General features: G+C 41.6%; 1 protein-coding gene across 1 annotated transcript in view; it reads left to right on the plus strand.

The window, feature by feature from the left end:
• CARMIL1 (capping protein regulator and myosin 1 linker 1) overlaps positions 1-16274 on the plus strand; it is a 314559-nt gene that overhangs the window by 231891 nt on the left and 66394 nt on the right. Inside the window, exon 27 of the mRNA XM_035728384.1 lies at positions 12720-12895. Within this exon, the coding sequence (XP_035584277.1) occupies positions 12720-12895 (176 nt within the window). The remainder of the gene's footprint in view (positions 1-12719; positions 12896-16274) is intronic.

The raw sequence follows: 16274 nt of genomic DNA on the forward strand, positions 1-16274 counted from the left end.
GGAACCATTCAGAAGCCCACCCAGCGTCACCCTCATTAGAACAAAAGACACTCCTAGCACTCAGGATATTACAGGGGTTTTAGGAGCCCTAGGTCAGAATCAGGGTCACAGGTGAAATTTTAGAACAAAAGATGCTTCTAGTGTTTTCTCTCAATTAGGAAATTACAAGGGTTTCGGGAGCTCTGTGCCAGGAACTGGGGCCAGAGAGCAATATACATATTTTCTGTTACAGCCAGCATTATTTATGGTCTAATTTCTGATTAATCCAGGTAAGGTAAATGCCTGTAACTGGCCCATTTCTACGTCAGATGGTCCCTTTCCTACTTCCGTCTGTCTTTGCAGATTGTTCAGTGCGGATGGTTGTTCGTGCTGCACACTGTCCCTGGTGCTAGTGTATTCATCTGTTCATGTTTGTCAGGATAGGGGATTGGAAAAATCTCATTTGGTCTTTCGGTTATTGTTGTTTCTTAAATAACCTGTATAAGTCAAGTAATTTTGTTATCCACTTGACTTATTTCTTCCTTTTGAAATTGTATATTTGTATCTGTCGTCTAATTTTTTTCCTTTAAAGTCTCTGGAGAGCTCCTTATGTCCTGAGAATTGGTTGGTGTTGAAATCAGCATGAAACATCTGGGCTGAAGCCTTTATCTGTTGGGGTAAGGCTCCAGGGCTCTTCCCGCTCAGTCGTGGAGGCCCGTACAGAAAAAGGGGCCAGAAACTCAGAGTAGTTTGGAATGCTGAGCCCCCAACATGGAGAGCAGCTGTTTTGGAGAATCCCACAGTCCTGTGGTGGGCTTTATGGGAGTGAGAAATAAAACTTTTTTTAAACCAAACCCCCCGCCCAAAAAAATCAGGGTGGAACATTGCATCAGGAACATCCCTGCCAAACAGCTTCCGACTGTGTCTCAACTGTGGGCACGTTATCCCACGTACTTTTCTCCGTTTCCTTCTCCGCACACTGAGGGTTGGAATTGACTTGCCACTCGTTCTTGGGAGGGAATAGAAGGCAGAGATCTGAAGCGAAAGGCTTTTGAATTTTTCAAAGCCTGCAATGATGTCTGTCTATTTAGAACCAAAAATATTTTTCTGTAAATTCCTCACATTTTTTGATGCTGGCCTTTCTGACCCCTTGGCAGTATCAGCGGCGTTCTCCATCACTGTTTCCTTATTTGCAACTGTCAGAGCCTGTTTCTCTCTGTCCTCGTGTCTCGGAGGTCCCAGGCTCCTCCGTGGCCGTTTTGTTTATTCCACACTCCCTTGTTTTCTTTGCTCTCAGTCCTTTTTAGTTCCGGGTTCCCTTCCCTTTGGGAATGTCTGGCATGAATAGTAGCAAATCTTCAATCACAACTTCTTAACTAAATATTACTCATTAATTTCCTTGTAAGGGGTACAATAGATTTCTTTCAATAGACTGTAGGCAGCTCACTTCTCTGTTTCCCTCCAATTTACTAACAAGTAGACATCATTTTATTATTTAAAAAAAATCCCCACTTGTCTGTTTTTTAAGATTTTATTTATTTTTTTGAGAGAGAGCAGGGGGAGGAGCAGGGAGAGAGGGACAAGCGACCCTGCGCCGAGCGTGGGGCCCGAGGTGGGGCTTGATCTCACGACTCTGAGATCATGAACTGAGCCAAAATCAAGAGTCAGACACTCAACTGACTGAGCCACCCAGGCGCCCCGCCCGCTTGTATTTATACAGCCTTTCAAGATCTTGATTTTCTTAAAATTATGTAGGAAAAAAATTTTTATTAGAATCCATATTGACTTTCTCACTAAACTACAGTGGTCCTTATTTACCTGACTACTATTATCCACTTTAGCTAAAAAAAAAAGCCCTTTCTCTGTTTTCCAAATTCTTTAAAATTAATGTGTTGCACTAGCAAAAGCAGATGTGGATGGATTATTTTGTAAAAATTAGATTTTATGACAGTGAATTTTTAAAAAACTGGACAAGTAGGCCTGGGGTTGTGTCCTGAGCTTGCTACGAATCAACTTCTTCTAAGCCACTCAGCCATATATCCCCTGTGTCTAAGCATTGTCCTGCATGAAGGTCAGTAGTAGACATTTTGAATATTGGGTAATAATAAGTTCAAATAGCTCTCTGAGCCATCTTTCAGAAATATCCTTTCAGAAAAGCAATAGAAATGGCCAGGTGGGCCAGCCTTCTCAGCAGACTATCTGGAGGAGAAGAAAGCAATTAAGTTTGGAGAAATCCCTTCTTTGAAAAGAGGTGATATTTTCTCTGGACTGACCTGTTTTAGGTGTTTTTAAAAGACAACTCTCTTCCTGTTTTCCCTGTTTTTTGATCCTAATGTTTATTCCTGGAGTAATAGTAGATGCATAAGTGGATTTGAATGTTTTAACATAAAAGAAACTTTCATTTTTCCCTTTTGGACTTAAATTTTAGAGTGCTTGTTTTGGCCTTGGAAAGCCATGATTTCACTCCTGCCATACCCTGTGAAATATTTCACTGGTAAATTTCAGATTTACTAAGGAAATGAGGCCTGAGGGGTGTTGATGGCATTTTAGCAGGTATTCACTCAGTTTGGCTAAAAGAGTTCTCTGAGTTTTCTTATTTCCCTATACTTATTTTTTAAAGCAAAAGGAAGATTTCAGGGCACTTTAGTGTAGAAGCTGTATTTGCTTATGGTGAACTACAGCAAGTTATTTGCTCACTGCAAGATACGGGAGTGTAGCCACCACGTTAAGGATATTCATCCAGTTTACAAATATTATATAGGTTTTCTGAGTATTGTTAGTTTTAGTTTTACAGTTAGGAAATATAGACCCTCATAACTAACATTGGGGAGATACATGCAAAGTGAAATCTGATGATCACATTTCAAATGCAGGGCCTGCTCAGTTTAGATTGTCTGAAGGTAGTATAACATAGACTAACAAAATGAAGACTGTGTAAGAAAAGTTAAGAAACACGGTTAGAGGGTGCCTGGGTGGCTCAGTTGGTTAAGCGACTGCCTTCGGCTCAGGTCATGATCCTGGAGTCCCGGGATCGAGTCCCGCATCGGGCTCCCCGCTCAGTGGGGAGTCTGCTTCTCCTCTGACCCTCTTCCCTCTCGTGCTCTCTATCTCTCATTCTCTCTCTCTCTCTCTCTCTCTCAAATAAATAAATAAAATCTTTAAAAAAAAAAAAAAAAGAAACACGGTTAGAGTGAGAAAGTTTACCATAAACCTAACTTAGATTTCCAGAAGGAAAGCGAGAACAGCAAAAGGTAACAGTTGAAGAGATGGTGGCTGAGAATTTCAGGCATTGATGAAGGATCAGAATCTTTCGGTTCAGGAAGTCCTGTGAATCCCATGCCAGATAGATAAAAGCAAATCCATGTCTAGAATCACATAACGAAAAGTGAAAAGCACTGAGAACAAAGAGCACATATTGCAAGGAGCCAGAGGAATGGAAAAGCCGTATTACTTAAAAAAGACCAACATGAAGACCTACAAGACAGTTCCCAAATCAACAGTGGCTGGAAGCCAAAGACAATGAAAAGAATATCTTCATGCTTACGAGAGAATACAGAGTGTAAACCAAGAATGATATATCCAATAAAACCTAATTTTTAAGAACAAGTATGAAATGAAAACATTTTCATCCAAACAAAAACTGAGATGTTTACTCTTAACTAGACTACACTAAATAAACACCTAAAGGCTATACCTTGGGGGCACCTGGGTGACTCAGTCAGGTAAGCATCCGACTCCTGATTTCAGCTCAGGTAGTGATCTCAGGGTCGTGAGATCGAGCCCCACGTTGGGAATCCACACTCAGCGGGGAGTCTGAGGATTCTCTCCCTCTGCCCCTATTCCCCTCTCTCTCACTCTCTCTAAAATAAATAAGTCTTTTTTAAAAGATATACTTTGGGACAAAGGAAAAATTATCAAAGAAAGAGGGTCTGAGATGCAAGAAAGAATAACAGGGAAAATGCCAAATTTGGGTAAAGAGAAACGCTGACTATAATCAACAGTGTTAATGCCCTGTTTGTGCTCTAAAATTAAGAAGAAATAAAATACTAGAAGCGAGTAAGTCAATAAGGAATGAGGAAAAACAGTCTAAGGTCCTAGGCATATACTGGAAAAGATTTAAGACATTCGCATTAGACCTGCATTGTCCAGTGTATCCTCTGTTAGCCACTTGTGGTCATTTAAATTTTAAGTGACATCAAATTTTAAAAACTTACGATGCAGTTTCTCAGTTTCACTGGCCATGTTTAAAGTACTCGATAGCTATGTGTGACTGGTGGCTCTCTTATCGGTCAGTACTGATCAGCTCAGGAAGTTCTGTTGGACGGTGCTGCTTTAGATAGGAAGTAGAGTATCTATGTTAAAGTATCTCGTGTAACCACTGAAACAGAGGCACTAAACTGGGGGTTATATTGCACGCCTAGAGGGGTATCAGGAAGTATTGAGGTTATTTTGGTTTGTCACAGCCATCAGCATGGGCAGGTGGCAATGAACCTAACCATCCTGTAATACAAGGTTCAGTTCCACACCAGAGGAATGCTCTTGTCCAGATCTAGTGATAGAATAGAAGAGGCATCAGTGGGAATAAAACAGATCATTGAATGAGCCAGTTTACCAGAAATACATAATTTCAGTGTATATGTGTCTAATCCTATGACTCTGTGTATATTAGAATAAGTGGACACAATTACAAAGAGAAATTGACAGATTCACTATTGTGGTAGAAATCTTTGAAAATGACTACCATTAATTGGTCAAATAAATTTAAATAAAATAATGATAGAGAATATTGGATGACATGAACAAATGGAAAGCTATCCCATGCTCGTGGATTGGAAGAACCAATATTGTTAAAATATCCATACTACCCAAAGCAATTTACAGATTTACTGCAATCCCCATAAAAATTCCAACAACATTTTTCACAGAACTAGAACAAATAATCCGAAAATTTGCATGGAACCACAAAACATCCCAGATAGCCAAAGCGGTCTTCAGAAAGAAGAACAAAGCTAGAGAGATCACAGTCTCAGATTCAAGGTACACTACAGATCTGTAGTGATCAAAACAGAATGGTACTGGCACAAAAATATACACATAGATCAGTGGAATAGGATAGAGTCCAGAAATAAACCCACACTTTTATGGTCAATCTATGACAAAGGAGGGAAGAATATACAAGAGGGAAAAGACAGTCTCTTCAACAAATAATGCTGGGAAAACTGGTCAGCTACATGACGAATAATGGAACTGGACCATTTTCTTACACCACCCACAAAGATTAACTCAAAATGGATTAAAGGCCTACACGTGAGACCTGAAACCATAAAACTCCTACAAGAAAGCTTAGGCAGTAATTTCTTTGATCAGCCATAGAAACATTTTTCTAGATATGTCTCCTCAGGCAAGAGAAACAAAAGCAAAATTAAACTTTTGGGATTATACCAGAATAAAAAGCTTTTGCACAGCAAAGGAAACCCACCAACAAAACAAAAAGACAACTTACTGAATAGGAAAAGATATTTGCAAAAGATGTGTCTGATAAGGAGTTAATATCCAAAATAGGTAAAGAACTTCTACAAGTCAGTGCCAAAAAAACAATCTGATTAAAATGGGCAGGGCACCTGAATAGACACTTTTTCCAAGACAGACAGATGGCCAACAGACACATGAAAAGATGCTGGGAAATGCAAATCAAACCTATAGTGCAAATCAAACCTTACACCTGACACAATAGCTAAAATCAAAAGACAAGAAGTAAGTATGAGTGAGGATGTGGAGAAAAAGGAACCCTCGTGCACCGTTGGTGGGAATACAAATGGGTGCAGCCACTATGGAAAACAGTATGGAGATTCCTCAGAAATTAAAAACAGAATTACTGTATGATCCAGTAATTCCACTACTGGGTATTTACCCAAAGAAAATGAAAACACTAATAATTCAAAAAGATACATCCACCCCTATGCTTATTGCAGCTTTATTTACAATGGGCAAGATATGGAAGCAACCCAAGTGTCCATCAGTAGATGAATGGATAAAGAAGTGACACACACACACACACACACACACACACACACACACACACACACTGGAATATTACTCAGCCATAAAAAAGAGTAAGATCTTGCCGTTTTCCAACAACAGGGATGGACCTAGAGGGTATAATGCTAAGTGAAATGAGTCAGTCAGAAAAATACGAATACCACATGATTGAACTCATATTTAGAATTTCGGAAACAGATTAACAAATCAAAAAGTTGATGAACAGATGAACAGACTCTTAAGTACAGAGAACAAACTGGTGGTCACCAGAGGAGAGGTGGGTTGGGGGGAAAGGTGAAATGGGTGGAGATTAAGAGTACACTTACCTTGATGAGCACTGAGAAATGTATAGAATTGTTGAATCATTTATATTATACACCTGAAACTAATATAATACTATTTGTTGATTATACTTCAATAGAAAATAATAAAGAGAATAATAATATATTAAAGAAATGAACATTTCAGATTAAGTACTAAAAGAAGGAGAATATTGGAACAACAGAATTCTCAGTTCTGATCAAGTGGACTAGAATAATATTAATTCTTTTAAGGATACCTGGAATATTTATGAAAAATGCCAAGGAGGTCATAATGAACATCGCAAAAATGTTTAAAAACCATATTCTCTGGTCCCATTTCAAAGAAGTTAAAACTTAGTAGCAAAAGAAAATTTAGGCAAAAATCCAATGGCTTACAAATTTTAAAATACTTTTATTTATTTAGTTCATTTATTCTTAGGTACCTTAGATTTTTCTTTTATTTGAGAGAGAGAGAGAGCATGCACATGAGCAGGAGAGGGGCAGAGGGAGAGGGATAGAACCCTAAGCAGGCTCCACACTCAGCGCAGAGCCTGACACAGGGCTCAATCCCATGACCCTGAGATCCTGACCAAGGGGAAATCAAGAGTTGGACACCCACCAACTGAGTCAACCAGGCTCCCCTAAAAATTACTTATAACTCAAAGGTCAAAGGGGAAAGCATGATTTAAATAAGGGGATATTCAGAATTAAATGATAATAGTAATAGTAGAACCTCTGAACTTCAGCGTAACTAGTACTTAGAGTGAAATACATGGTCTTAAATGCCAATATCAGAAGTAAGGAAAGAATGGAAACTAATAGGCTAAAACCAATAATTTAAAATTAGGAGGGAAGAGTCTTGATGCCTACAGCTTGCTTTCAGATGATCCAGAGAAAGAGGAAAACAAATGTTGCTAGTTATTAGCAATTGCTAAGTTTTTTTTAAGATTTTGTTTATTTATTTGAGAAAGAGAGAGACAGCCAGAATGGGAACACAGCAGGAAGAGTGGGAAAGGGAGAAGCAGACTTCTTGTTGAGCAGAGAGCCCGATGCAGGGCTCGATCCCAGGACCCTGGGATCATGACCTGAGCCGAAGGCAGATGCTTAACGACTGAGCCACCCAGGTGCCCCAGCAATTGCTAAGTTTTAGGAAGAAGATATGGATATTATCTCATTCTTTCAACTTTACTGTAGGTCTGGAATTTTTTTTAAATAAATTGGAAAAGATAAAAGCATTTTCTTTAAAATCAAGAGTAAAGCAAAGATGTCTGTTACCACCATTTCTGTTCATTATATTAAAGATCTTAGCCAGTGCAATATGACAAGCAAAAGAAATGAGAATTGTAAGGATTAAGAAGGAAGGAAAATTATTCTGATTTGCACATTTTATGATTTTATGATGGTCTACATAGAAACCCCAAAAGAATCTGCAGGTACATTATTAGGATTAGTACTGTAAAGTTGCTGGAGAAAGACCAAAATGTAAAAACGGATTGCATTTCTATATATCAGCAGCAATTAGTTCAAAAATATCATTAGAAATAATTAACCATTTAAAATAGCAACAAAAATCTAAGGTAGCTAAGAATAAATTTAAAAAGAAGATGTTTAACACCTCAACGATGAAAAATTATAAAACTTGACTGAAGGTCTTTAAAGAAAGTCTAAAAGTAAACTATGTGTCAGGTTTATGGATAGAAGAGATGGTATCACAGGATGTCAGTTTTTCCCAAACTCTATTATTGGATACAATTCAGCAAAAACTCCCGACAGGTTTTTAACAGAACTTGACAAAGCTGATCCTGAAAATATGGGAAATCAGTGCTCAAAAATAGCTCAGACACTTATGAAGAAAAACAAGATGGTTGGTAGTCTTGCCCTGGCATATATTAAGGCATATCATCTTTAGGATAGTATGCAGAGGTAGACAAATCAATGTAACAGAAGGAGAGGCTAGTAGAGAAACAATGGCTTGTTCAGTACCCACATTTAGGACAGTATGCAGAGGTAGACAAACCAAATGCAACAGAGAGAGATTAGTAGAGAAAAGATGGACTGTTTAGTACCCACATTCAGTGAGTCCCTGGGCTTGTAATACTTTCATATGTTTTTTAGTGCTTGTTCCAAGAAGTGTGCTAGGCCCTGGCTAATAAAAGTGTAGGATTTCACAGTTGCCATCAGGTACAAATTGTATATCTAGAGTTTCGTGCCTCTAGCTTTGGTGCCTCATGAACTTCTAAAATTACATGCAAAATTTTATACTAATTTTTCTGGATGAGTGTTCATCAGATTCTCAAAGGGGTTCTTTCACACACCCAAGTGGTTAAAAGGTGCTACAATTCTTGACCATTTTATGACACATTTAATTTCTGAGGCCCCCACCGGATGCTATAGGATTACCAAAGAGTATCATCGGGCGCCTGGGTGGCTCAGTTGGTTAAGCGACTGCCTTCGGCTCAGGTCATGATCCTGGAGTTCCGGGATCGAGTCCCACATCGGGCTCCCTGCTCAGCAGGGAGTCTGCTTCTCCCTCTGACCCTCTTCCCTCTCGTGCTCTCTATCTCTCATTCTCTCTCTCTCAAATAAATAAATAAAATCTTTAAAAAAAAAAAGGTTTGTTGGCTTAAGTGTCAACAAATTCATAAAAAAAAAAAAGAGTATCATCAAAGCTTGGGTTGTAAAGGGCATAAGGGGAGAAGAACAAGAAGGTCTCTTCAAACAGGTAACGCTTGAGCTGAGCTGAGTGTGAGTATAGACCCTTTATTCTGGCTACAGAGGGAAAAAGAAGGATTCCAGGCCAGGAGAATGATGTGTGCAGAGCCTGGGTCATCATGTGGGGAACTACAACTGTAATTGAATGGGAATAATTATAAGAGGAATATAGAAATATGACAAGAAATGAAGCTAGCAAGTTGAGCAGTTACCAGATATTTCAGAGATTTCTATTCTTTTTTTTTTAAGATTTTATTTATTTATTTGACAGAGAGAGAGACAGCGAGAGAGGGAACACAAGCAGGGGGAGCGGGAGCAGGAGAAGCAGGCTTCCCACGGAGCAGGGAGCCCGATGCGGGGCTCAATCCCAGGACCCCGGGATCATGATCTGAGCTGAAGGCAGACGTTTAACAACTGAGCCACCCAGGCGCCCCCAGAGATTTCTATTCTGTGCTAATGAATAATCTTCTGACATATTTGTACTTTTGAGGAAGCGTGTAGGAGTAAATTTAACATGTTTTAGAGGTAGATGTGGTGGACAGGGTTGAGGTAGGTCGAGTCTAAGGAGACTCTCAAATTCTGATCTAGTCTGGTCCCATCACAACAAAACTTCGTGAGCATGGTTGATTTTGCTGTTGTAGTTATTGTTTAGTGGAGGGTAAGGGGAGGGTTGAAGTGTGTTACGATTCATCTTTCCACGGTAGAAAATGCTTAGACTGCATTTTGTATGTATGGTATGAATTATGTAGGTGGTTGTAGATAAACATTTGATTAAGAATTGTTGGAATGTAGGTAGTAATTTGAAGCCGTGGGAAGGATAGATGTTGAAGAATATGGTTTGGTGTGCAGAAGGCCATGATACTTGGAAGGAGATGCTGTTTTAGGATCTGAGCTGGGCTGAACACCAAGAAGTGGTCAGAGGCTCCATTGCAAACCTACCCCGACATTTTTTCCTCCCCTTTCTACCAGCCCCATCACCAGAATGTCTACCATGGTAGCCTTGGGTACCATTAACCCAAGGGAACAGGGGATGAAAGTTGTAGATTATAAAGAGAAAGGAAAGACGTTCCTCTTGACAACAGGCAGGGGCATTGGAAGAGGGTGGCTGGAGTAGGGAACAGAAGATCTGAGTCCCCCATCTCACCTTTTCCATTAACCAGCTAAGTGAGCTCAAGCAAGTCACTTCTCTTCTCCAAGACCCGATTTCCTTAGCTATAATATGGGTTTGTGAAAACCAGCTTTCACTTACAAGGTTGTTATATGAATCAAAGGCTACCATGGATGATATTCTTTGGGGGCATATAAAGTGCTTTATTGTTATGTTGGTCAGTGGTGGGCTAGAGGGGGTGGTAGGAGACTCACTACAAAGCCTCTGTTGAATCGAATGCCTAGGGCGGGCTGAAATTCCTTTGTATAGGGTTAAGCCATGCCGTTATCAATTTGTAGAGCAGTAAGAGGCCTGAGAAATGACTTTGTAGCGAGAATGCAGAGATCTGCAAAGTTATTCTGTGATAACATTCCACAGAAATTTCATGTCAGGGTCCACAACTGGAAGCCAGGCCTCCTCTCTAGGTATGAGATTCATTTCTAGCCGAATTTGCACTGTCATGCAGTGGAACCTTCCCAAAAGTCACAAACATATTGATGAACTTAACAGAATCCAAATAGCATGTTGATACTGAGGTTTTTCTGATCAGGAGTGCTGGGCGCTACATGATCTGGACCAGAGTGTGTTTATTCTAATGCCAAAGAGGAAAATAATTTGTCTTAAACTGACTTACTTGCATTGCTTGCAGCTTTCTTGGAATTACATGCGAAATCGGTAATTAGCATTATAATAGGGACGGAGCACTGTCAAAATCTGAGTTGCTTTTGGAAACTCCTCAGGTGATTCCCCCCCCCCCCGGTTTTCCCACAAGATCTTTATAAACATCCTGCTGCGCTCTACTGCTCATCCCGCAGTTGAACGAGGGGTGTTACGTGTGGGATGGGCTTGTACATGGGTGCCGGAGCGGACGGGGGCCTGTATGTGAATACGGGGGCAGACAGAGCACTGGACCAGAGCCCATAATAGTGCCTCATTAGTCCTTGTTCTCACTGGACTAGTAATAGGATCAAGCTGGCTTTCTCAAACTGAGAGCTTGTTGAAATTAGCATCCTTGGAAACAGATTGGTAACATTATCTGTGAGAGGCTGAATTTTTATCGTGTGCTGGGTATTATACTGAATGCTTCACACGTGTAATGTCATTTTATCTTCAATAATCTCATGAGGCAAGAACTTTTTTATTTGCCATTTTATATAGGAGGAAAATAAAATCAGGAAATCAGTAACAGGCCAGTGTCCCTCAGCTAGGATTCAGATTTCGGTCTCACGCTGAAGCGTATTATGCCTTTTCCACACTTCCCAGCCATGTCATCCATCTCCGGCAAATGATTTAACTTCCCCTAGCTCGCATTCTTCAACTTCAAAATGGGGATCACATGAAAAGCACCCCCCTCCCCATCTTCACAGGTGTCCAAAGGATAAAATGTGCAGAAACATTTGGCAAACTCTAGAGTTTTGATTGTTCTTTGTCAAGGGGCCCAGTAAATGTTTTTGTCTGTCATTCATGCTATTTCGTGTTGTAACAATTGTAACTTCACTGAACACTAAAGCTTTTCTTATAAAAGCATACATCCGTGGGTTTTTTCACTATCGATGTTTTGACAGAGCTATTGAAGGGTTCAATTTGGGGTTTCTGTGATTTGCAAATCATGCAAGAGTTCATGTTCGGTATATTTTCTAGGGGTATCTGTCACTTTCTTTTCTAGCAGCAGGGAGAACAGTCTGGTGTGGTAAGTTGGTGTATAAGGCTTGATATGTGTCTTCTTTCATCTTCTGATCGCCTTGGTGTTACGTGCAGTGGGCATGCCGCGACCCTTCAGATGCCAGCCCAAAGCTTGGGTGGGTCTGCGGGGTGATTTAAAGCGATAACCTGACATCTGCAATCATCCAGCAGGCACAGGTCCCCCCTGAGCGGCTCAGAATCCTTGGTTGTGCTCTGGGACATTCATGTCTCTGTTCTCAGAGGGCTTAGCGTCATGTATAACCAGCTCTCAACTTTCTGCCCCCCACCCCCACCCCATGCTGACTGCACCTCTCCCCTCTGCTGTGCCCTGACACCCCCCCCGCCCTGCTGTGCCCTGATGGCACCTCTCCCCCCCCCGCTGTGCCCTGATGCCACCTCTCCCCCCCCCCGCTGTGCCCTGATGGCACGTCCCCCCACTGCCCCGCTGTGCCCTGACAGCACCTCTCCCCCCCCGCTGTGCCCTGACGCCACCTCTCCCCTCAGTTGTGCCCTGGCACCACCTCTCCCCACCCACACTGTGCTCTGATGGCACCCTCTCCCTCCCCCGCTGTGCCCTGATGCCACCTCTCCCCTCGGTTTGTGCTCTGACTGCACCTGTCCCCCCACCCCCCGCTGTGCCCTGGCGCCACGTCTCCCCCCGCCCCACTGTGCTCTGACGGCACCGCTTCCCCCCCCCGCGGTGCCCTGGCGCCACCTCTCCCCCCCACTGTGCCCTGACACCACCTCTCCCCCCACTGTGCCCTGACACCACCTCTCCCCCCACTGTGCCCTGATGGCACCTCTCCCCTCCGCTGTGCTCTGATGTCACCTCTCCCCTCCTCTGTGCTGCGTTACAGGTGTTGCTTGAGTCCATGGTCGATGCCGCTGAGGACCTTTGTCCCAACGTGATGAAGAAAGCCCACATTCGACAAGACTTGATTCATGCCAGCACTGAAAAGATTTCCATCCCACGTACCTTTGTGAAAAATGTCCTGTTGGAGCAGTCTGGAATTGACATCCTTAACAAGATTAGGTAGGTTTATGACTGTCGTTTCTGTGGTCGCAGTCGAGGCAGCTGGGAGGAGTGTCACCGTTGGCTCAGCCGTGGATAACATGTAGGCACGTCTAATAGGCAGTCCTGGCGTGTAGACAGCTGTGCGTAAACGCCTAGGTTTGTACATTTCCAAAACAAGACGGGTGCAGATATTGCCTGCCCTTACTGAAGAGCGGACGGCTCTCTGCTCCGCTTTAATAGGGGGTACATGTTTGTAGTCCCTTTTTTTCTTCTCCTGAAGCGTATCTTCCACCTTTAAAAATTACTAACTTGAAGTTTGCTTTCTGCCACCGTGCTGTTCTGAGCAAATGCACAGTCTAGAGATAAGCCAAAAGGCCCGGCGTGGCCTCGCGGCTGTTTCCTCCTGTGTTCTCTGGCAGGTCTGGGTACTGTGTACGTGCTGATGCTGCTCTGGACTGTTGGCTGATTTGTGCTTGATAAAGTTTAAAAAAATACGCCAAGGGGCGCCTGGGTGGCTCAGTCGTTAAGCATCTGCCTTCGGCTCAGGTCATGATCCCGGGGTCTTGGGATCGAGCCCCGCATCGGGCTCCCTGCTCAGCAGGAAGGCCTGCTTTCTCCCTCTCCCACTCCTCCTGCTTGTGTTCCCTCTCTCACTGTGTCTCTCTCTGTCAAATAAATAAATAAAATCTTTAAAAAAAAAATACGCCAAGATACAAATATTGAGAAGGTGTGATCACCAAACAAACTTTCCTCTATTTCCACCTAGAAACTCCGGGGGTGGTTAGCAGTCTGAACGATACTCCACGAATTCTCCATGTTTCTCTGTTGGGGAGTCAGCAGACTAGAAACTAAATTCAGAAATACTCTCAAGTATCCCCTTTTAACTGTTCCTGAATCTCAATAAGAAGACTTCGATGTAGGGGGAGAAAAAACAACCAACAACAAAAACACACAAAAAACAAAACCTCAGCTTTTATCTGAAGAAGTGGGAGTTGTGTCAACAAAGAACGAGTGATGTGTAGCCAAATGAGAACCTGAGAAAAATGAGAGTTAAAATAAGCCAAAAATGATATTACAACCTAGATATGGAAGGTAGATCATGGAACTTTGAGGCTTGAGGAATTCTGCAGTGATGAGATCATCTTGGGTCTAAGGTGCAGCTGTCCTGTGTGTGTGTTGGGGTTTCTAAAAATAAAACTCTAGGGCACCTGGGTGGCTCAGTTGTTAAGCATCTGCCTTTGCCTCAGGTCATGATCTCGGGGTCCTGGGATCAAGTCCCGCATCGGGCTCCCTGCTCAGCGGGAATTCTTCTTCTCTCTCTGCCTCTGCCTCTCTCTCTGTCTCTCATGAATAAATAAATAAAATCTTTAAAAAAAATAAATAAAACTCTAGTGCCAACTGAGTTAAATGGTAAGACTTGCACAATGAAAGGCCATTTAGAACATTTACAGGACCCCATAGATCAGTGATTTTATTGACTCAAGCCGTGACTAGGTATGCTTACATAGTTCTGCAACCCGTAGTTTTAGGATTTTTATTGAAGCCCTTGAAGTATTAAGGAGGAAAAAATGCATTGGCCACCATTCTTCTGTCCTAATGGATTGAATTACCAGTGGATCATACTCTGGTGCCTTTACTAGGAGTACCAAATTCTGTCAGATATGGTCACTTCTTTTGAAGATGGGCAAATTCTGAAAAGTGAACAGCAGGCTAGAACTCCTTCTATCAGTGAATCACTTCTATGTTCATTAACTCCTTGCTTGGCTTTTTAAAATGTGTTATTTGGAGCACTGATGGAATGAAAATACAAATGTCCACACCTGTGTATACATCCAGATACAGCTGTGCCCACGTAGGTTAAGTGGAATCATTTCCTCTAAAAAGTTTGCAGTTTGGAAGTTCAATAAGGAAGCATGTTATCTGGTAACAAAATGATAGCACAATCCTGAAACATTTTTTTTTTTTTTTGGTGCACTTTAAAGGATCTTTTTTGGTGCTACAATTTGAAACAGATAAACCATCCCTCCCCAATTGGTGGGGGGTGGGGAGAGAAATAAAACTACCGATTCTATAGATTTATGAAGAAGTAAAATTCCCAAACATGCCTGAAAAAATGAGAGGAAGTACTTGTCAAAATTAGATAATCCCAGCCCGCCCCCCCCCCCACGCGTTACCCCCCACCTCCCACCCCAGGTTTTGGGTGGGACTCAGTAATCTGTATTTTTAATGAGACCCAGGTGAATCTTATCAGACACCTCTGGGGAATAATAAAGTAGTAGATAAGCCCAGTAGCTCCCAAGACCTTGTTTCGGGGACAGGAATAAAGAAACATCCTTTTATCTTTAGCCTAGGAAAATTTCTAATGTAGACATCAAAGACTTAGTGCCTCCATTTTTTCCCTGCCATCCAAAATCTGCCTTGCCAGAAAAAATCTCAGTGCAAATCACTGCCTTTCGGTTAGAAAGGTTTTTCCCTGTTACACAAATATACTTTCAACCTTGGTTTTAGGATTAAATAATTATATTTTGATAACTCCTTTCCCTGCTCTAAAAACTTGAGAATTCTTGACTTCAAAAGTAGATTGAACTTACGAGGCGATATTGGAGCATGGGTCTATCTCTCCAGCACATTCGCCTTCAACTGTATTGTGCATTTATGTCCATTTGTGCATACGTGCATTTCAGTAGGATTATTCAGACTGAAGACACACAGGTAGAATTTGAATTCTTGGAATACCAAATAACTAAAATGCAGACTCAAATACCAGCTATCTGACAGAGACCCTCATGGCTGACTTGTTTATTAGTGAAAACTCCAAAACTAGTGGGTTACTTTCAGTTGACTGGACACCCTTCTTAAGGTCAGGTGAGAGACACCGAAACTGCATGTTTTGGTAACTTCTGTTCATAAAAGGCAAGAGAACAGTGAATTTGTCACAGTTTGAAGTAAGACGGGGAGTACAGCAGAAGCAGTTCAATATGGTACCATTGGACTGGTAAAAAATTTTGTATTTTTTTTTAAGGCGGGGGACATGCATATTAAAGTAATAACCCAAGTTTAACAATCAGACTAGACTTTCTTAATTTACTCCAGCCCAGGTTTGTTTTCCTTTATGTCAATGGAAGAATTGTTCCTCACCACATGGTACATCTGGTTCCCATTAAGTTTGTCTTTATCCAGATGTTTTTTCATTTCTACCACTAAATCTTGAGTTTTGAGATTGCAGAGGCAGGTTGAAATTGGTCAAGCGAGTCTATTACCTGTGTGTTTAAGGCTTATTTTTGGAAATCCTTAGCCTTGTTCACACATTCTTCTATTCCACTTTCAAAGACAGAAGCGGAATCACAGTTGACCTTATCAACATAGCATCAGGGGTGGGTGATATTGCACAAATTTA

The sequence above is a fragment of the Zalophus californianus genome, chromosome 7 (assembly GCF_009762305.2).
Source record: "Zalophus californianus isolate mZalCal1 chromosome 7, mZalCal1.pri.v2, whole genome shotgun sequence".
Lineage (NCBI taxonomy): Eukaryota > Metazoa > Chordata > Mammalia > Carnivora > Otariidae > Zalophus > Zalophus californianus.